The sequence below is a fragment of the Solanum tuberosum genome, unplaced genomic scaffold (genome assembly GCF_000226075.1).
Source record: "Solanum tuberosum cultivar DM 1-3 516 R44 unplaced genomic scaffold, SolTub_3.0 scf00147, whole genome shotgun sequence".
Taxonomy (NCBI): Eukaryota; Viridiplantae; Streptophyta; class Magnoliopsida; order Solanales; family Solanaceae; genus Solanum; species Solanum tuberosum.
This window is the reverse complement of record NW_006239070.1, coordinates 301,854-323,368: the sequence shown is the minus strand read 5'-3', so window position 1 is coordinate 323,368 and position 21,515 is coordinate 301,854. Positions and strand designations below refer to the sequence as shown.

General features: G+C 34.7%; 3 protein-coding genes across 3 annotated transcripts in view; 1 reads left to right on the top strand and 2 right to left on the bottom strand.

Moving 5' to 3' along the window:
• Positions 1 to 658, top strand: LOC107061504 (F-box/LRR-repeat protein At3g03360-like). Its single transcript, XM_015310817.1, has 2 exons — positions 1 to 390; positions 506 to 658. The coding sequence occupies exons 1-2, from the start codon at positions 1 to 3 to the stop codon at positions 656 to 658; spliced, it is 543 nt and encodes a 180-aa protein (XP_015166303.1).
• A 6,031-nt stretch (positions 659 to 6,689) lies between these two features.
• On the bottom strand, positions 6,690 to 7,832 carry LOC102599608 (putative F-box/LRR-repeat protein 23). The gene is made up of 2 exons (XM_006352229.1): positions 7,630 to 7,832; positions 6,690 to 7,002 (listed from the first exon to the last, which is right to left on the bottom strand). The coding sequence occupies exons 1-2, from the start codon at positions 7,830 to 7,832 to the stop codon at positions 6,690 to 6,692; spliced, it is 516 nt and encodes a 171-aa protein (XP_006352291.1).
• Positions 7,833 to 17,972: 10,140 nt separating this feature from the next.
• Positions 17,973 to 21,515, bottom strand: part of LOC102599722 (putative F-box/LRR-repeat protein 9) — a 4,337-nt gene continuing 794 nt past the window's right edge. The window contains exon 2 of the mRNA XM_006352148.2: positions 17,973 to 19,540. Coding sequence (XP_006352210.1) covers positions 18,967 to 19,540 — 574 coding nt within the window. The 3' untranslated portion in view covers positions 17,973 to 18,966. The remainder of the gene's footprint in view (positions 19,541 to 21,515) is intronic.

Below are 21,515 nucleotides of genomic sequence, written 5' to 3'. Positions count from 1 at the left end.
ATGGAATTTATAGATGGTGTCATGGAAAAGGTATTATCTGGTTGCCCTAACTTGGAGTACTTAGAATTGGAGGATTTTTCGGGCATATATCGTTTGGAAATTAGCTCCGTGAAGTTGAGAGAATTGATTATACGTGAGTATAAAAATGAGAACCATGATCTAGAGCTCAAATTATTAGCCCCCTACATTAAAAAATTGCAAATTGTGGGGTTGTGCAGTGAGATACGCATCATAAATGTGGCATCACTTGTTACTGCAATGCTTCGTTTAGATTTTGATTTTTATTTGGGGGAAGAACAGAACTTGGAGAAGGAAACTAGTCTTTTTAAGGAGCTTCTTCACAGCGTTGCCCATGTTGAGAATCTTACGCTGGGATCCTGGTGCATCGAGGTATATTCATACTCTTCATTGTCCGAAATTCAGATTCTTTTGATGGACTCTTTATTTACTATTGGATCATATTTCCTTGTTTTAACATATTTTGATTGTCTATTTCCTTTGTAAGTGCTTTTCCATCTTGGAGTTGAAAGGGTGGGAGTTTCCACCATCAAGCCGGAAATTCTTAGAACTTGGTGTGGAATTTAAACAGTTGGACTTTCCTGGAATTTGCTGCTTTCTACAGAGCTCACTGGATCTTGAGACATTGGTCATTGATTAGTACGATGTTGAAAGGGGAGTAAGTTTCTTTTAGACCTTTATGTTTGTTACTTCATGTTAAACAACTATTAGTAGAGAATGAAGATGATATATTTAACATTTCTTATCTTAAGTACTTTTGATCATTTCATTTTATTTGATATATACATTCATCATTAATCTTTCAATAATCGGTAAAAGTCATCACCTTTTTATTTTATCCACAATCAACTCCTTGGTTAATATAGTGGATTCTTTCCTACAGTACTTGCTGTCATGCTACACACATTGGGACGAAGAGACCAGGAGGCTTGAACCACCTAATTTTAATGGCTCATTTCCGTATCTGAAGACCATCAAGATCCTTAAATTTAATGAATGTGTGCTGCCATTGATAAAATATTTGCTCAAGCATGCAATTGTGCTAGAAAAGTTTGACATTGTTGCCGCAGTTCAAAGGAACCATACGTCTCCGGATTATGTTACAATGGCACGGGAGGTCCTAAAACTTTTGTCCCCTATCATTTGTATTCATCGCAACATACTTAACATTTATAACTTTATGTTTGAAACTGTCCGGTTTGCAGTGAAGAACATCTGTTATAAAATGGAATCAGCTGATTAAACTTGAGTGATGAACAACCATATTTACAGAAATTTTTCAGTAGAAAAATCAGCATAAAAATGTCAGCCTTCCTATTTCAGAGGTCAAAATTCTGCTAAATTGTTCAACTTTTACTTCAAATCAGTATTTGTTTTCAAAAACCTTATTTCCTCACACACTCGGAAAGAGGAATTCTATCCATCAAACAAAACCAAAAATCCTTCACAAATATTCCGGGTCAACTTGTGGCTTATGCACGTATCAACTATTTTGTGGCAACGAGGCACCAAAAAAATAGGCATAATACATATATTGGACCCTAAACTTGGTTTCAAATTTTAATTTTTGACCTCCAACTTTCATAGTGCACAAACAGGCACTTTAACTATCCAACCTTTTAATAAATAAACACGCGATTCCTACTTGGCAAAAATGCGTGATGTGCACGTATTCTGTGCGAGTTAGGAGTAATTTTCGAGTCCCACAACAGTAAAAAAATGCTGAAATGACAACTCTACCCCCTGGATTCCAGCCAATCTCCGGCAACCCAAAACCTCCGTTCATTTTCTTCTTTTTCAGGCAAAACGCCACCAAATACCCAGCCGTTTTCCTTCTTCCTCACACCAGAGCACAACCCATGAAGCGAACGAGCTTCGAGCTCGCTAAACCCACCAAATACCCGACCCAAACCCATCAGATCTGCCATCTCCGGCGAGAATCCAAATGACCTCCCAAACCCCATGAAAACAGACCCAACAACCACAAACACCTAAACCAAGAAGCCAACCATCAACAAACCCCTAAGTTCCGTCAAACAATGAGCTCCAAGCTCTAAAAACCATTAGGAGGAATTAATTTTGATTCTTGTATATAAATTAAAATTAATTTTGATTTTTTTTAGTTCTAAAATGGCGTGTAAAATATTTAATTAGTTGGCAGCCATTGAGTGGCTCACTAATACACGTTGGAGCGTTTGCATTTCACGCTCTTTGGCTGCAAAAATCGTGTGCTTATTTATTTAAAAGTTGGATAGTTAAAATGTCTGTTTGTGCACTTTGAAAGTTGGAGGTCAAAGTTAAAATTTGAAGCCAAGTTTAGGGTCCAATATATGTATTATGCCAAAAAAATACAGAGCATAAGTTATCTACATGTCACCTCAAATGCTAAAGGTATTTCAGGACTCTTTCACCTATCAAGATATTGAAGTTCCTGCCTCATCACCTATTAAAGAAATGCCGGAGCAGCTGGTGTCCCATGCCGAGCCCAATGGATTCAAGTTTCCACTTATTTGTTCCACCGTACTTGAATCAGAACTCACTGCACTCTTACTAAATTCACAAATCACAAAAGAATCTAACCTGTCTCCACTACATATAGAAATAGGTTCTCAGGTAGTGTCTCTTATACTTAAAACAGGATACGATTTCTATTCAAAAATTATTTCTGATCGTCATTGATGAGAACGTTGTACAGCATGGAAGTACTTAAACACATAAACCGTGAAGGAAATGATGTAGTAGATACCACAGCGAATCATGGCATGAATCTAGCCTTACAATACACTACATCATTATAATCCCCCCTCCTTTGCTTATACTACAATAAGTAGGAACTTAAGCCACAGAACAGTTCAAACTCATTTAAAAATGCTCAAATTTAATATAGGATAACAACAGGTATGCCTCAATCTCAAACAAGTAGGAGACAACTATAAGAATCCGCAAGCAGTGGTTACAAAGGAAACCTTGTCCATTGGCACAGGTAGAGCACCTGAACTAGCATCGAGAGATCACCAAAGGGATACAATGAATCTCTTCTTAATGAAAACACAAATAATTCACTAGTTATATTACTTGGAAGTTGGAACAAAGTTAGAGCAATTTTAAGTGGCACGATCCTAGTTAAGTGTGTTTACACACACTTGATTTTCATAAAATTGGATACATCCAAAATTGACAAGAGATTATAAAGAAAAAAGTGTCGACATTATACAGAGAGGTACAACGTTTCAAATTTCAATTCTCAAACAATCATGTCAAATTAGTAGTTGCTCTATATTATTTGTCAATAATCTTTTCACAAATATCATTTAAACTTTACTACTAATACTCCACTTGTTATACCAACCAAATACTTCCAAAAAAACCAGTGCAACAAAACAAATGTAACCACCACGTATGTTCCGAAACAAAGGTCATTTTGTCATCTTCCCCATTCCCAGCAATAAAGACAAAAAAGGGAAGAAAGATGAAATAACAGTGGTACTAAAATATTGGGCTTTTACCATAAGTAAAATTCTTTGATCATGACAACATCACTATAATTTACCAGTTTTCATCTTCACTATCATCTGCACTATCGTAGTTATCAGAAGACCAGTAATTGAAGTACAACCAAACTTCATAATCAAATTCATAATCATGAGTGGAAGCATGAGGTTGCCTTAGATCTACAATCTGTTGTCTGCATCTTCTTCCTATATTCCCTTCAAGATCAATATTACAGTAGCGCAAGTCAAGCGATACAAGGTGTGGACAGCCATCAAGAATTGCTTGAAGTCCTACATTTGTCAAGTTATTCAAAAGAAGTCCAAGGTGCCGTAATTCAGGCATACTTCTGGCAATAGTTAGAGCTTGACCATCATCTGGATATGAATTTTTAGGTCTATCACATGCATCGGCATTCAATAAAAATGTCTTAAGTAGAGAGCAAGAACGACCAACACTTTCTATATCCTCTTGAGTAATTAAGGTGAAGTGCATGTGCAACTCCTCCAAATATGGCAAATTCTTGGCATATACAGCCAAACCTCCAGCAAAGTCATAAAAACCCATGACAACTCGGAGATGTCTGAGTTGAGTTGATCTGTCAAAAAAGGAAGCAAATTGATTACTTTATGAGAACTCCTATTTCAGGGGTCACAGCAAAAAAAAAAAGAAAAGAGCAATTACATAAAACACATCTTGTTTTGTTGAGCTCTTAACATACCACTAATAATCATGATTGTATATAAATTGGGTTCATGGCATAGGATACACCAATATCACCCAATATGAATACACACGATACTTATTACAATTTCCATTAGGAAACAACCACCAGAGTTTGTTGTGCAAGATAGGGTATATATGTCATCTACAATTACAACTATATGGTCTAAAACAATCCCCAAAAGTATGGTTTATCTCATAATCGCTCGATCAAATTCCATTTACACTAATTCACAGGAACATGGTTGATATTCAAAATTAAGACAACAAAGGAGTACCTCTCAGCAATGTACTTGAGCAAGTTTCTGCTACCGAAATTCTGGATGCTAATTTTGAGTAACTGGCCCTGGCTACGATCCACCCCAATCCGACATATCCTCTCCAGCACCAGAGGCATTCTGTTTAAATTAGGGTCATATTTCAAGTCAATAACACGCCACATAGCGGGATCATGGCACACCTTCCACCACGTACTACAAACCCTCTGCACACTCTCCAATATCTCTATCGTTCCTAGACGCTGCAGAATATCAATCGTGATTTCTGCCGGAAGATCAACCCACGGTGGAGATGGCGGTGGTGGTGGTGCAATTGAGGATGCTTTCAACTTTTTGTGAACATTCAGCATTTTGTTAGGATTTTGATTTTTGTGAACAGAGCAAAGGAGGGAACAGGGGAATTGGAACCGTCACAAAAAACCCTTTCAAAATTCAAAAACTCTTGGCTCTAGAAATGCTAATTTATTTTTAGTACAAACAAACTATATATACTTTAATTGATACCCTCAAATTTATTTTTTATGAAAACTTCTTATAAGGTATGTTTTAAAATATTTTTAGTTGGTTAATTAATTGTCAAAATTCGAAATCAAAAGGGATAATGAATTTTCGAATTGATTAAAATGTTGTGGACTTTCGCGATAAATAAATTATGTTGACGGCTTAACCCAAACGTTCATTTTCGCCATTTATTTTGTCTGTTTATTATGAATGAATCCACAAATCTTCCAATATTTATATTATTTATTTATTGTGAATGAATCGTTGAACATTGCCTCCGTGCCCTTACCCTCAACGCAGAGTTTCAGCTCCATGCCAGTCCCTCATCGCGGAGTTTGAGCTGTGTCACAAACCTTATACCAGCTCTGTGGCATGCACCTCATTATGGAATTTGAGTTTTGAACACGCCCATCATCGTGTTATAGCTTTTCTTATCTTTATTATTGGTGTACTATAATTTATTGAGATTATATTTCAGATGGTAACTCAATTATAGACTGTTTTCACAGAATGCCATTCAACTATAAAATAAATTCACAAGAAGTCATTCAACTTGATGTTTAACTCATTCAAGGCTCTTCTAACAAAAAGGCATTAAACCTATTTAATTAATTTTTTCAATAAAATCTATTGCCATGAAATTTTTATTTAAAACTAAAATTTTAAAAAATAAAAATATTTTCATTTAAGCCATTCAATAGATGTAGCGACCTTCTCCTCAATTAGATCCTACTTTCTTCAAAATTAAAACAAAGAGGTCTTTGATATGTACCACTATCGTGAATGAGTCACATCCAATCATGTAGTCTCTCAGGGCTACCAAATAAGACACCAAATTCCCACATTTCTCAGAAAGTGTCCAACGACTGTATAATTAATCAAAGTATAACAAAAACTAGGATTGTATCACTATTTTTTTTTTGTCACGCCATCACAAACACTCTATACAGTTCATCAATAAGGCTAATCAATACATGAGGACATAAAACTAATACTCAAAGACACTTAAAAGGAAATAGTAATCTATTGGTGCCAAGACTAAAGAAGATTACTACTACAACACTAGAAGAAAAAAAAAGGAAGATGCAATGACAACTCAAATTAAATTGATAACATCCCAGCAGACAACCTATCCAAGCCGCAAGCACTGGTTAAATAGCACTTGATTTCCTTAAAATTGGATACATCCACAATTGACAAGAGATTATAAAGAAAAAAGAGTAGACAATACAGAGAGGTACAAGGTTTCAATTCTCAAATCATCATGTCAAATTATTAGTCCCTCTATATTTGTCTAAACTTTACTACTAATTACTCCACAAGTTCTACCAAGCAAATACTTGCAAATAAAAAAATACAACAAAACAAATGTTCTGAAACAAAAGTCATTTTGTCATCTACCCCATTTCACCAATAAAGACATAACTATAAGTTACCAGTTATCATCATCACGGGCAAAATCATAATACTCTTCAAAGTCATAACCGCCAAGGTAATCATAATCATCAGAGGACCAATAATAGATGTAATAACAAACTTCAGAATCAAAATTCATAATCTTGACTGGAAGCATGAGGTTGCTTAAGATCTACAATCTGTTGCCTGCATCTTCTTCCTAAATCCCCTTCAAGACCAATATTACAGCGACGCAAGTCAAGCGATACAAGGTGTGGACAGCCATCAAAAATGGCTTGAAGTCCAACATTTGTCAATTAGTGCAAGTTGCCTCAATTCAGGCATACTTCTAGCAATAGCTAACGCTTGACCATCATCGGGAGATAGTGAATATACAATTGTAGTACATCTACTGGCATTCAATGTAAATGACTTCAGCAGAGGGCAATAATGACCCACACTTTCTATATCCTCTTCAGTAATTAAGGTCAAGTGAGTGTGCAACTCCTCCAACAATGGGAAGTTCTTGGCAGCTGCAGTCAAACTTCCAGCAACGTTACCACACTTGACAAGACAGAGATGTCTGGGCTGACTTGATCTGTTGGAAAGGTTAACAAATCGATTACATTATGAGAACTCCTATTTCAGGGGTGAACAGCAAAAAGAACAAAGCAATTACATCAACACAAAAAAGAAAAGGACAGACATTGCATCTCTGAGAAAGTATGTTGTTAAACCACAAATATAAGAAGGGCCCAGATTTAAGAATTTAACTAGAAAACATTGGGCAACCTGATGCACAAAGCATACCACGTTAACAGGGTTTAGAAAAGGACCGCACACCCCAAGGGATGTGATGTAGACAGCCTCCAAGTCAGACAAGTTATTTTGACATGGACAAAAGAGAAGGGCACATATTTCATCCTTTCACCTGCCACCCTTCCAAATCAAACATTTGGGAAATTAAAGTACTTCCCGGCAATTGAAGTTGGGCTAATAAAAAGGTAGGCTTCAGGAAATATTAGCATTAGAGATAACAGGGACATTAGAAAGTAAACATATTGATACTTGGATAGAGAAGAGCACTGAAAGATCATAAGTGGTAATTGAACTTAATTTATCTCATAATGACTGGACTTACACTAATTCAAAGGAACATGGCAGTTCAACATTCTTTTGTATATCAAATGGCAGGATATTCAAAATTACGACACCAAAAGTGTACCTCTCAGCAATGTAAACGAGCAATTCTTTGCTACCACAATTCTCAATGCTTATTCTGAGTAACTGGCCCTGGCTACGATCCACAGCAATCCGACATATCTTCTCCAACAAACAATTCCAATTACTATCAGGTTCAAATTTCAAGTGAACAACACGCCACATAGCAGGATCATGACACACCTTCCACCAGGTACTACAAACCATCTGCACACTCTCCACTCTCTCTTTCGTTTCCAGACGCTAGCTGCAGAATGTCCATTGTGATTTCTGCCGGAAGTTCAATCCACGGTGGTGGTGTAATTGAGGATGCTTTCAACATTTTACTTTACTACTGAAATATTCTACTTAGGATTTTAATTTATAGACAGCAAAAATGGAAACTGGAGAAGTGAAAGCGTCACAAAAACTCTTCAAATTCCATCACGCTCATTTACGATAACATCATTAATTTACTTTTTAATTTTCCCGCCATTTATTTACATTTTCTATTACACAATATTTTATTTCTTTAATTTGTATTCTCTCTTCTCAATTTATGAAGCTCCGTTCTAATTTTTGTTTTACTGGAATTTTCCTATATGCATTTATTAATTTTTGTGATTACATTGCTTTTTAATTTATAATTTAATTATTTTTTTGAAAAGCTTAATTTATTGCTTATACAGGAGTAATAAATTAACGTATTATATGTCTAATTAATCAATACCGAGAATAATAATAGAGGAACTTATTTATATTTTCAAAAAAATAATTTTAAGGGTAAAATGAGAAAAAATCAATTTTTATCTTAATTTTATAAATTAACAAGTAAGGTGAATTTTTTTTTTTTTTTTGATAATCTGACAAGTAATACAAGAGAAATGGAGTAGTAATTTGATCAATAATAATAATTTTAAAAAAAAGGTGATTGTTGATACATCAAGGGCAAATTAGACTCTCTTTGTCCATTCTTTACTTGTCTAGTTTAAAAAAATCATGAGATGATTTGTAACTTGCCTCTTAAATTATCCTTATAGTAAAAGTATTTTTCAAAGTAGTGAATATATTATATTTAGAAGGTGATTTAGTAACTAGATAAATAAAAATGGTCGGATGAATTAGAGTACTGATTTGTTTATTCACCTCTCCCTTGGAAAAATTATCATTCCATTTATTATTTCGAGATGTGTCAAATCAGTACTTACTTCATTTCAAAATAAGTGAATTGTTTGAGGCAATGTATACTAATAGAATGTATACGTCTAATGGTCAAATCAATACTTATTTTATTTCAAAATAAGTGAATTATTCTGAGATGTGTCAAATTAGTATTACTTGATTTCAAAATAAGTGAATTGTTTTAGGCAATTTATACCGAGAGAATGTATGCGTCTAATGGTCACTGGAATAGGTCTCTTGACAGAAGATAAATACAAAAAGTAAACAACACAAAATAAAACAAACACAACAATTTTATGTGGAAACCCCCTTACTCAAGGGAGGATAAAACCACAACATGTACTCACATGAACTTCAACCCAACTCCATTTAACTATAAAAGGAGCGAAGATTCAGATTACAAACTCTTACAACCTAGGATTAAAACTCTTTAATTCATTCCTCCTTAATTTAGCAACTCTACTACCAGTAACTTCTAAGCAATAACTTTATTCCCCACTAAACCAATTAACTCAAGTCGATCTAGACTTCAAGAACCCAATATAATTAAGTGTAAGATTATCCATTGGTTTCATAAATGGACAAATATTGTTATAGATTTCAAAATAGAATAGTGTAACAACTATTGTCGAACGAATGAAATATTTATTATGCATTTTGAAAATAAGGTAAAAGTTCCTTTGGGGTACTCATGCCTTTTTTTTATGGGGATTGGGAAGGTGAAAAGACTTGTTAATTAAAACTTAGAATCTTTGCTCCTCTGTCCAATTTAATGGAAAACTGTTACTCCTTTGATTTCAAAAGAATATTAAATAAGGATTCGTAAATTTATATTGTTTCTTGAAAAATGTGAAATCTAAAATGATGACATATAAATAAGAACGGCAAAAATAAATAAAGAAAATGTGAATACTCATTCTTTTATGAAGGAACTAAAACGTTTTCTTCTCTTTTGTACTTATTGAAACAGGAAATGGAATTAATAGTTGATGAACGCAAGGTGAATACTCGTCATTTCTCATACTAAACATCCTCTTTCATTCTTAAAAATAGGGTGTAAGAGAGAAAGTTACATTTTTGGCACATGTCTCAACTCAAGGTGTTGATTTTTAACAGAAATTGACATTTTCTTATAGTTTATATATATGAATACTTTTCTTTTCTCTTTCTCGTCACTCAATTGGCCTAAGACTCCAATATTGTAATTGAAAAGTTACTCCAAGCAAAATTAAAAGGTAACTTACTCTTTCAATACAAATGCGCATCCAAAATTTACATTTAATAGGTTCAACTTTTAATCTTATCACAACAAAAGTCTTGCCATAGAGTACACTACAGTATTATATTTCTCACTCCATATGCCTCAACCCATTTGATTTAATCAACCTTATTTTCAAGTTATTAGGTTTAAGTAAGGCAAGAAATGAGAGCAAGACTTGGACTGGATGCTATGAATGAAACACTTTACATACATTGACTTGCCTCCAAAGACTATAATTAATCAAAGTAAAAAAAAAAAACTGGGATTGTATCACTATTCTTTTGTTACAGCATCACAAAAACTCTATACGGTTATAGTTCATCAATAAGGCTAATCACTACATGAGGACATAAAGCATATACTAGAAGACACTCAAAAGGAAGTAGTGTGAAGTGTCTGAAGACAACCCATCCAATCCACAATTGACAAAGGAGTAGACAATACAGAGAGGTACAAGGTTTCAATTCTTATACAATCATGTCAAATTTGTCTATATAATCCTTTCACAAATATCATTTAAACTTTATTACTAAATACTCCACATGTTCTACCAAGCAAATACTTGCAAAAAAAAAAACAATGCAACAAAACAAATGTAACCACCACCACGTATGTTCTAAACAAATGCCATTTTGTCATCTTCCCTATTTCCAGCAAATATAAGTTGCTAGTTATCATCATCAATGCCGAAGTGTTCATAATCGTGATCTTCATAGTTATAAGAGGACCACTAATAACTGTAATGACAAACTTCAGAATCAAATTCATAATCTTGACAGGAAGCATGAGGTTGCTTTAGATCTACAATTTGTTGCCTGCATCTTCTTCCTAAATCCCCTTCAAGATCAATATTACAGCGACACAAGTCAAGCGATACAAGGTGTGGACAGCCATCAAGAATGTCTTGAAGTCCTACATTTGTCAAGTTATTGAAAATTAGTGCAACGTGCCTCAATTCAGGCATACCTCTAGCAATAGCTAACACTTGACCATCATCTGGAGATAGTGAATCTCCAAACATAGTACATTCACCAGTATTCAATGTAAATGACTTAAGCAGAGGGCAATAACGACCAACACTTTCTATATCATCTTTAGTAATTAAGGTCAAGTGAGTGTGCAACTCCTCCAACAACGGAAAGTTCTTGGCGGCTAAAGTCAAACTTCCAGCAACGTTACTACACTTGACAAGTTGGAGATGTCTTAGCTGACTTGATATGTTGGAAAGATTTAACAAATTGATTACATTATGAGAACTCCTATTTCAGGGTCAACAACTAAAAGAAATAAGTAATGACATCAACACCACAAGGAAAAGGACACATATTGCACCTCTAAGAAAGTATGTTGTTAAACCACAAATATAACAAGGGCCCAGATTTAAGAATTTTACTAGAAAACATTGGGTAGTCTGATGCAAGAAGCATCCCATATTAGCCAGGTCTGGAGTCTAATTTTGAGTAACTGGCCCTGGCTACGATCCACTGCAATCCGACATATCTTCTCCAGCTCACCACACATGACATAGGACATTGATATGATTCATTGATTCACTTCCCTAGAAAAGACTAGTAATAATTACTATAAGAATCATCATTCCGTCAATTCATGTTAAAAACTAATGTTGGAGTCGAGAGATCTACTAAAAGCGTGATTTTCTATTTCACATATCCAGATTCTTTGATTTTGTCCCTTTCAAATATTGTCTGATCATCTTTCATATTCGGCTAAACTATGGAAGGAAACTTTTTGATTCTCTGAACTTGAGAAAATAATCTTATTTGCAATTCGTTATTTCTCAAATGAAGCATCAGGAAAGCTTCCACTCCATGGCCTGTACAATGTTCCTTGTACGGAGATGTGTCTCACCAAATCCTTGCCAGCTACAAATGTAGCACACATTCCAGTTGGTCCAAAACAGAGCCTATTCCGTCCTCATTTGAAAATTCCTAGCAGTTCACATAAATACTCTCCCATCACATGATTCTAATTTATGTGACATAAACTTTCCTTTTTTGTGTATCTATAGAGAAGATGATTGCAAATAATGACAGATTGGGGCAATATTATTAAAAGTTTGTACCTGATTAACAATATCTTGGAAATGAATGTTGAGCTCTGGAGTCGAGTCAGTAATATTTCTGTATCTAGGCCTTTGATTTAAACTCCCTGGAAATTAATTAGATTCTACACATAACACACAGTTACGGTAGTCGTTAGAGTAGAGCTGGGGATGGAGATATTGTTATAAGAAGAAAAGGAAAGGTGGTCATGAAATTTTCACATCACCTCTAGCAATGGTTTGGCTCAGAATTCCATTGCATCCGATGCCCTAACTGAGGGTTTTGGTTTATCTAGCAAGGAAAGATGCATGTATGATGTATCTGCTATGAACTACTTGACATACAATATATGACTTGCCAATATATTATAGATTTATGTAACATAACGAGACTGGCCAGCCCATATAGATCGAAAAGAACTCAATCCTATGCTTAACTAAAATATTGTTTGAAATAAAAATTTATAAGACAAGGAACTCCCACATTTCTCACAAATATAATGTCCAAATATTGTGTCTTTTTATGACAAAAGCTAAGATCTTATCACTATTGTTTTATCACAGCATCACAAAAACTTAATTTAATTCATCAATAAGGCTAATCACTACATGAGGACATAAAAGTGGGGGAGCAAAATCCCAACATATGAGCATAATTGAAGACACTTAAAAAGGAAGTAGATAATATATGGAAAAAAAAGAACAATGCAACAAAACAAATGCAACCGCCACTTATGGTCTGAAACAAAAAACCTTTTGTCTTCTTCCACATTCCCAGCAATAAACACAAAAAGGAAAGAAAGATGAAATAACTCTGTTGGGTTTTTTACCACAAGTAATAATCATCATCACTGGACTCAAGATAGTCTCTGTAGCCGAAGAATTTATCATAATCATGACGAATATAGATGTGTAGTCATCATCAGAGGACCAGTAATGTGAATCAAATTCATAATCATGAGGTTGCTTTAGATCTACAATCTGTTGTCTGCATCTACTACCTAAATCACCTTTAAGATCAATATTACAGCAGCGCAATTCAAGTGATACAAGGTGTGGACAGCCATCAATAATTGCTTCAAGTCCTACTTTTGTCAAGGTATTCAAAAGAAGTGCAAGGTGCCACAATTCAGGCATACTTCTGGCAATGGCTAGAGCTAGACCATCATCTGGAGATAGTGAATATCCAAGAGTATCATATTCACTGGCATTCATTGTAAATGACTTAAGCAGAGGGCAAGACCGACCAACACTTTCTATATCCTCTTCAGTAATAAAGGTCAAGTCAGTGTGCAACTCCTCCAAAAAGGGGAAGTTTGTTTTTGGCGTCTACAGCCAAACCTCCAGCAATGCTAACACACTTGACAAGTTGAAGATATATGAGCTGTAGGAAAGATTTAACAAATTGATTACATTATGAGAACTCCTATTTCAGGGGTCAACATCTAAAAGAAATGAGTAATTACACTAACACCACAAGGAAAAGAATAGACATTTCACGTTAATCAGATTTGATTTAAACATGAAAGAAAAGTACCTCTCAGCAATGTAATTGAGTAAGTTTTTGCTACCAAAATTCTGGATGCTAATTTTGAGTAACTGGTGGCCCTGGCTACGCTCCACCACAATCCGACATATCTTCTCCAGCACACGATGACATATGACATAGTTACGGCATTTTGCTATACAACTAAAAAATAGTTTTAGGATTTTGATTTTTATAGACAGAGCAGAGAGGAAAAGGGAAATGGAGAAGTGAAAGCGTCACAAAAACCTTAATTTATTGTTTAAACATAATAAATTATTGTGTTAGATGCCATCCCATCAGTGGGCAGAATAGATTTATATATTAGTATGACTCATTTCCATTTTTTTTTTTTTTTTTAAATGTATAATAGCTTTGTTTGTTTGTTTTAATTCAAAATTTACAAAGATAATGTTTAGAAAAGTTACGTATTGATATGATTCATTGATTCACCTTCCCTAGAAAAGACTATTACTTACTACAACAATTTCAAAAATTTCTCTTCTTTGAACATCGAATTTTCAAGGATGCATTTCGATTTCTCCTTCTTCTTATAATTATCCACTAGTAGAAAAATCAAATTTAATTTTACCATGTGCGTGTATTTCAAGTTATATACAAATTATATTTTCTTTTAGAATTATCTAGTTTTCTTTTAAATGTAGTGAGAATTTTGCTATCTTCACAAAATTCTATATTAAAATCAAAGAATCACGAATTTATTGTTGTCGCACCTTTTTAACTCTTTGGTTATGCTGCCTCCAAAATCCTCTATTTTAATTGCTTCTTCCACTCTGCTCCAAAGAAAAATAAAGGCATATATAATACATTTATTTAATTTAGCCTCATTTTACATTTATGTTCCGTAACTTTGAGTGTATCCAAGTAGACATTTTAATTTGTATAAAGTTGAACAAGAAGACACATGAGTCCTATGTGATATAATACACGTAGGATGAAAATTGTCATGTAGAATGACACGTAGGACACATACGATTATTTGTTCAATTTTATACAAATTTAAATATCAATTATGTATTAATAGTGAATAAAAAAAACATCCTATCAATATCTAAAATATTGCAAGAATCATCATTCTATCAATTCATGTTAAAAACTAATGTGGGAGTCGGGAGATATATTAAAAGCGTGATTTTCTTTTTCACATATCCAAATTCTCTGACTTTGTCCCTTTCAAATACTACCTGATCATCTTTCATATTTGGCTAAACTATATGGAAGGAAACTTTCTGATTACTTTTTTTATTCAATAAAATTATTTTCTATTCGTTATTTCTCAAACTAAACATCTTCTTTCAATCTTAAAAAAAAAATGGTGTAAGAGAGAAATTTACATTTTTGGCACATGTCTGAACTCAAGGTGTTGATTTTTAACAGAATTTGACATTTTTTTTTATATTATAGTTTATATATGAATACTTTCCTGATTTTCTCTTTCTCATCACTCAATTGGCCTAAGACTCCAATATTGTAATTAAAAAGTTACTCCAAGTAAAATTAAAAGGTAACTTACTCTTTCATTACAAAGTTATAGTATTTTCGTAGTATTTTGATTTTTGAATTGTTGCCAAGAGAAATATTTCCGCTATTTTAGTTGGAGTGTGTTTGTTGAATCATGTTATTACTTTTGATTTAACTTTTGTAATGTTATGTTTTGAGAATAGTTTTGGGTTATAATATTAAGATGTTGAATATATATTTGTGTTAGTTACTAGTTATGGAGAAAGTGAAATGAAGGATACCTAGACATTGTTTAACCATAATCTAAAGCACAACATTCATTTGGGTCTATATGTAATGAAACATCGATCAACGCTAAAGCATGAACTACGTACAAAGCATTTCTAGAAACAACAAAATATCCAGATTTAGATTTCGGGATAAGACTCTTTTTGGAATGCTTAAAGATCTGACACTAGCATTCATCAGGTATTTTTTAAAATTAATCGATTTATGTGGCTTATTTAATGTTACCTGCTAACAAAGCAAAACATTGTATGTGTTAGTAAAAGCATCTTTTGGGCCTAATGAACCCATACGGATGTTAGTTAAGTGAGATGACCCATTAGTTAATTTAACCTTACGCCCTAATATTGTCTATATAAACACCATTACGGGTGTTGGAAAACATACTCTAAACTGCCTAGTGAACGGCTAGGGTTAGGGTGATTCCTACATATATTGATAGTTGAGGATAATTAAGTCATGGAACTAACCGAGGGGGTTCGACATCTACTATATATTCATAAAAAATAATTTTAACCATATATAAATAGTAATATTTTCCGCCGAAGGGGGTTCGGATGAACCCTCTAACAGAGGGCTGGCTCCGCCCCTGTGTATACCCCAGAAAGGTTGGGGTGAGATATCTATATACACTACAACAAATAAAGATTTTGCAGCAATAATATAATTGATGGTATATTATATTTAGTGGTAATAATAAATATGATATTTATAACCAACACTCTATATAAATGTCGCTAAAAACTTTAACTACTCTGAATGTAATAACATTAACTCAATTGCTGCTAAAAGAAATATCCTTTGCACTATATGTCTATTTTGTTGTAGTGATATTCTTCCCTCTCTAAATCTCACTTGTGGGATTAGACTTGTTATTGTTAAATTCATGTGTTCTCAGCCTTAGCTGTCCAAATCTACACTCACATAAACAAATGATCCTGTACGCCTTGAATATTATTGAAAAGAGTAATTTGTTTATACAAAAATATTACAAATTAAATCTCATTTTGTATGAAACATATGTTGTGATGCAAATATTTTCTCTAGTGTCTAACTTCTTCTTCTTTTTGCGAAAATGCAGCCTAAAAAAAGAAGATGAGTACAACATCAATAAGTTGCAATGGGAACATTGCAAATAGTGAGTTTGATAGGTTGACTGATGATGAGATAATCTCTATTTTTGTTAGATGTCCTGTGAAGACATTATCCACCATGTTAAGGTGTGTATCCAAGTCATGGAATGACCTTATTATTAATCCTTCCTTCTAGTCTCACCACCTCAAACAATCAATGGAAAATGCTCCCCAACTTCTTATTGTGGATCGCAGATTATTAAGGGAAAGAAGGAGTATAGTACGATTTGTTTCAGTAGACACCGAAGTAGAGGATGGAGAAAGAAATGAATTATACAATGACATATTCCCTGATCTCTATTGGTGCTATCGACTTGTGATCTGCTATGGTTTGGTTTGCATTTCAACAAGAGATTATCCTGCCATGCAACAAGTGTGTGAATTGCCAAAATGTTCACTTACTCATATCCCTACACATAGTCGAAGTGGGTATTTTGGGTTTGGATATATACATTCAAAGAAGGAATACAAAGTGGTTCATTTTTTCTTTAGGAATCCTCAGTTGCCACAACTAAGATGTGAGGTGTTTACGATAAATGATGTTGGTGGGATTTCTAATAGTAGATGGAAAGAAATTGTTGAGTTTCCTTATTCATATCATGCGAACTTGACAGTGTTGTTTGTAAATGAATGTGTGTATTGGTTGGTTGGACTATGTCTTGATGCCAAACCTTTTCGATTGACTTTGAAAATGACAAGTATCTCATCCATCATCTTTTGTTTATCCCTTCTATGTTAAGGACTCTTGTTCCTAGCTTGTGTTGGAATATATTATGAAGCATCCTTGGTGAGCTTTGTAATGATATTTTTTATGATCGAAAAATGATTTACAACTCTTTAGCAATAGTTATTTGCAACTGATTTGGATTAAATTTACTAGTTGAATCCTTCCCTTCCCCTTCTTTTCTTCATAAACTAGAAAGCAAGAATACTTCTTGTTACCCTCGAAGGGATCATGGGAGAACGTTCTACTCGGATTAATGATTTCCCTTCTTTTTTTTTTTGCCTCTGTAGGAGCTCCTATCTTTTCACTTTCTTGGTGAGTCGAATTCACAACCTCAGGATTGGATGATTTCCCTTGTATGTTTCTATTTCAACTAATATATAAGGATTTATATAAGCATTCTGTCTTTGTTGCCTCTAATCAGTACTAGTAATTTGTTATTTGTTATTTGTTCTTTTTCTCTTCTGTACCAAAGAAACACCAAATCTAAACAGCAATGACAATGGTATATCTATTCATACCATGATTCCAACTATATATAATGATATAAACATCTGTGTTCTTGAAGATCATTTTCTGGTACAATTGATTTTTGTTTTGATTCCCTTCATTCAATTTCTTTTAATTTTCCATTAGGCAAGAATTTCAATCTTAGTTTTCACAAACAGAAATGGAAAAACTTAGTTTTGTGTTCTATAACCATGCAATATTACCTTCAGCTGACAAAAAAAAACCATATTATTATATACCTTCAACTGACAATAGTAATTTATACTGACAGCAATTATTAGTTTTTTTTTTCTCTCCCCCTCAGATATTCCTTTAATACGGCACTCATGCCCCGACATTGTCATTGTATACCCCCGGGTCAAAAGGGGGCAGGGGAAGGAGGGGACACTAGGCAAGATCTATCAGAAGTGAATTACACATACAAATAAAGGCTCCTACCAAAAGATACTTCAAAGGCTTCGGGATTGAGATGATTCTGAGTAGCTTTATCGAGATCAGAAGCAAATTTAGCAAGCATCCAAAACTCGGAAATAGTTTCATCTGGAAGTTCCTCCCCGCTTCAAGAGACCGAGAAGGGTCAACTAGCGCTTAAGAGTTTGGTGTGAGGATCAACTCCGTACCCTTCCTTCAGATAGTTCTCATTGGCCGAAGACGACCCTGGCCAATCCACGTGGCCTGCTTGACAAACATCAGTGACAAGGACATTGTAAATGTATACTCCTGCGGGTCGAAAGGCAGCAGGGGAAGGAGGGGGGAACTAGGGAGATCTTTCAGCAGCAAATTCCCCATACAAATAGAGGCACCTATCAAAAAGATACTTCGAAGGCTTTAGGATCGAGGAGTTATTAGCCGAAGAAGACCCTGGCCAATCCATGTAGCCTGCTTGACGAACATCAGCGGCAAAGACATCGTAAATTGGTCCGCAGGGCATGAGTAGACTGCTTTCACACTCAAACTCTCCTTTTGTGTGTTCTGTGTGCTTTCAAGCAATAAGACTGCTTGCTAAACGAACCCCACTCTCCCGATAAATACACATTCTTCAACCCTGGCTCCTCTCACTGCTTGAGAGGACCTTACAGTTTCTTGGTCTAAGTAATGCCACTGATAATTTGGGTTCTTGCCATCAGCAAAGTTTCATTTTGAACATGACAACAATAAAAGATCCCAGCTTCATCGACGTACTCGCTGCTACATGGAGTCAAAAATAATAATCATACTCATGAATGTCCCCGACGATGAAAGGATTGTAGTTGGAGAACCTAGATCGGCAGTAATCCTCAAAAGACCGGTAATGCCTAATTTTACAATCAAATTCATAATCGCAAGTGGAGTCACGAGGCTGCTTTAGATCTACAATCTGTTGGCTACACCTTCTTCCTAAATCCCCTTCAAGATCGATAAAACAGCAGCAGCGCAAGTCAAGTGATTCAAGGTGTGGACAGCCATCAAGAATGGCCTGAAGTCCTTCATTTGTCAAGTTATTTTCAATAAGGGCAAGATGCCGCAATCCAGGCATACATCTGGCAATGGCTACAGCTTTATCATTGTCTTGTGATGGTGGAGTTCTAACTTTATCAAATGGACCGGCATGCAATACAAAAGACTTGAGCAAACGGCAAGAGCGGCCAACAATTTCTATATCATCTTTAGTAATGGAGGTGAAGTAAATATGCAACTCCTCCAAAAATGGGAAGTTCTTCGCAGCTGAAGCCAAACCCCCAGATAACCGATTATAACACTTAACAAGTCGAAGATGTCTGAGCTGGCTTGATCTGTTAAAAAGACAAGCAAATTGATTAATTTAAGAGAACTCCTATCTCAGAGGTGGCAACAAAAAGAAATGTGCAATTACAAGAAGACCATAAGGAAAAGGACAGCAATAACACCTCAAAGGAGTAGAACATGGGCCCAGATTTGAGCATTTCACGTTTAATTTAAATTTTATTCTAGAAAAAATTCCAAAAAAATCACGAAAGAGCATCTTCAATTAAAAAAATAGCTTAAAAAGTAACGTAATTACTAATAATTCTTTCTTTGGCTTGATTAACTTCCTTCAACATTCTCCAGGTTAATTTTCCATCTTAATTGTCAAATTTTTTTGTAATTCTTTGCAAAGCAAAAGTTTCAATCTAAGAGAATCAACTCAACAACTTAACATACAACATACCAACTGTGATCAACTCAAAATTGTCTTGTAAAGCCAACAAAAGATACTGCTAGAATTACACTCACCGGAAAAAGTGTTAATGAAGCAAGGTATAGTGGCAGAAACAAAATGAACATTGACGTAAACGAATTTTGATACGGATGGGGGAGAGAGAAGTTCATCCCGGTTTTTTTGGTGTCGTAGGGGAGGGATTGACCTTTCTAACGCATATTAGATATATTTAGCAAATAAAAGGAAAAAGGGAAGAAAAGGAGAAAAAGAGATTTGAGGGTTTTGAGCACTCAATGCAGAAATAAAAGAACACAAGTAAGAAGAAGAAAACACAGAAACTGGCAACACTCATGAAAAAAATGTTTCCATGGGAAATTGAACTCGGATACGATAGCAACTAAAATATCTTAAAAGCTTAACCAATCCACCCACATATCATTTATGTATTGTTGGTGCCACTTCAGGTATGTAAACTTATCCCGGATATCAACTTACAAATTCAGAACTTTAGCCAAAGCGTGGCATCCCCACCCTATAAGGTAGATCCTCCTCTAGTTCTTGGTATTTAAAAGCAAAAGTTATGACTTCATCTGAACTCCTAACATAGTTACAGGCTTCCTTCATACAGCATTATTCCATTCCTACTTTACTTCCTAAAAATTGCTAAATCATTATTTCTTGATTCTCCTTCACGGTAGCAAAACAAAAGAGAAGACACCCCATTACTATCCCGTTGGACATAAACAGGATCCGTGGCATAGCATCACCCAAAATAATACACACAATACGTAATGTGAAAAATTCTGATTAGTTAGCACATTAATGTGCAAAGAAAACAATGCCCTTCCAATCAAAAAGTAATAGCAGTATAAAGATACTATAATAGAAGGATAAACAGAAAATAGTATAACACATAATATGTCTGGTGTCTTTATATGCCTAAATGGTCATCCTGGAAGTGTGCTTCTAGTGTGCACAATAGAGCAGATTATTTACCCCCAATAGTATTAAAAGGATAATCAGATTTCTACCAATGCTAACCATGTTAGAGAACCGAAATTATGCAAAGATAAAGAGAAACATAGTCCACTCACTCTCTTACAATTTGTTTGGCACTTACACTGTTTGTGAGTATAAACATTGCAATTATATTTTATTATGTAAGTTTATGCATCAGAGTACTTTATCTATTTCTAAACATTTCATTTTGCTCCTATTGAACAATGTCAGTATTCCATAACCTGGGGTTCTTTAATGCTAGAGGTTCTCTTCCATTTCTCATCCAACTCTCTAAACTATGTCACATCGCAATCCCCTACATAAATTAAATTCCTTAACCCTGGCGGTCCTAATCCCGCCATTGGTTCTCTAAATTTCTCCCTATAGTAGCTTAGCCTAGCTTCAAATATGTAAATTCTTTTTTACAGCAAATTCAGAAGTTGTTTTCTTTCATTCATATAACACTATCTGGATTAGTTCATCAACTCAAATGCATCCCAATATCGTATATTTGGAGCTCAATATGAAATCCTAGTCCGAATGCAAGTCCCCCCCCCCCCCCCCCCATCCCCCCCAAAACAACATCTTGC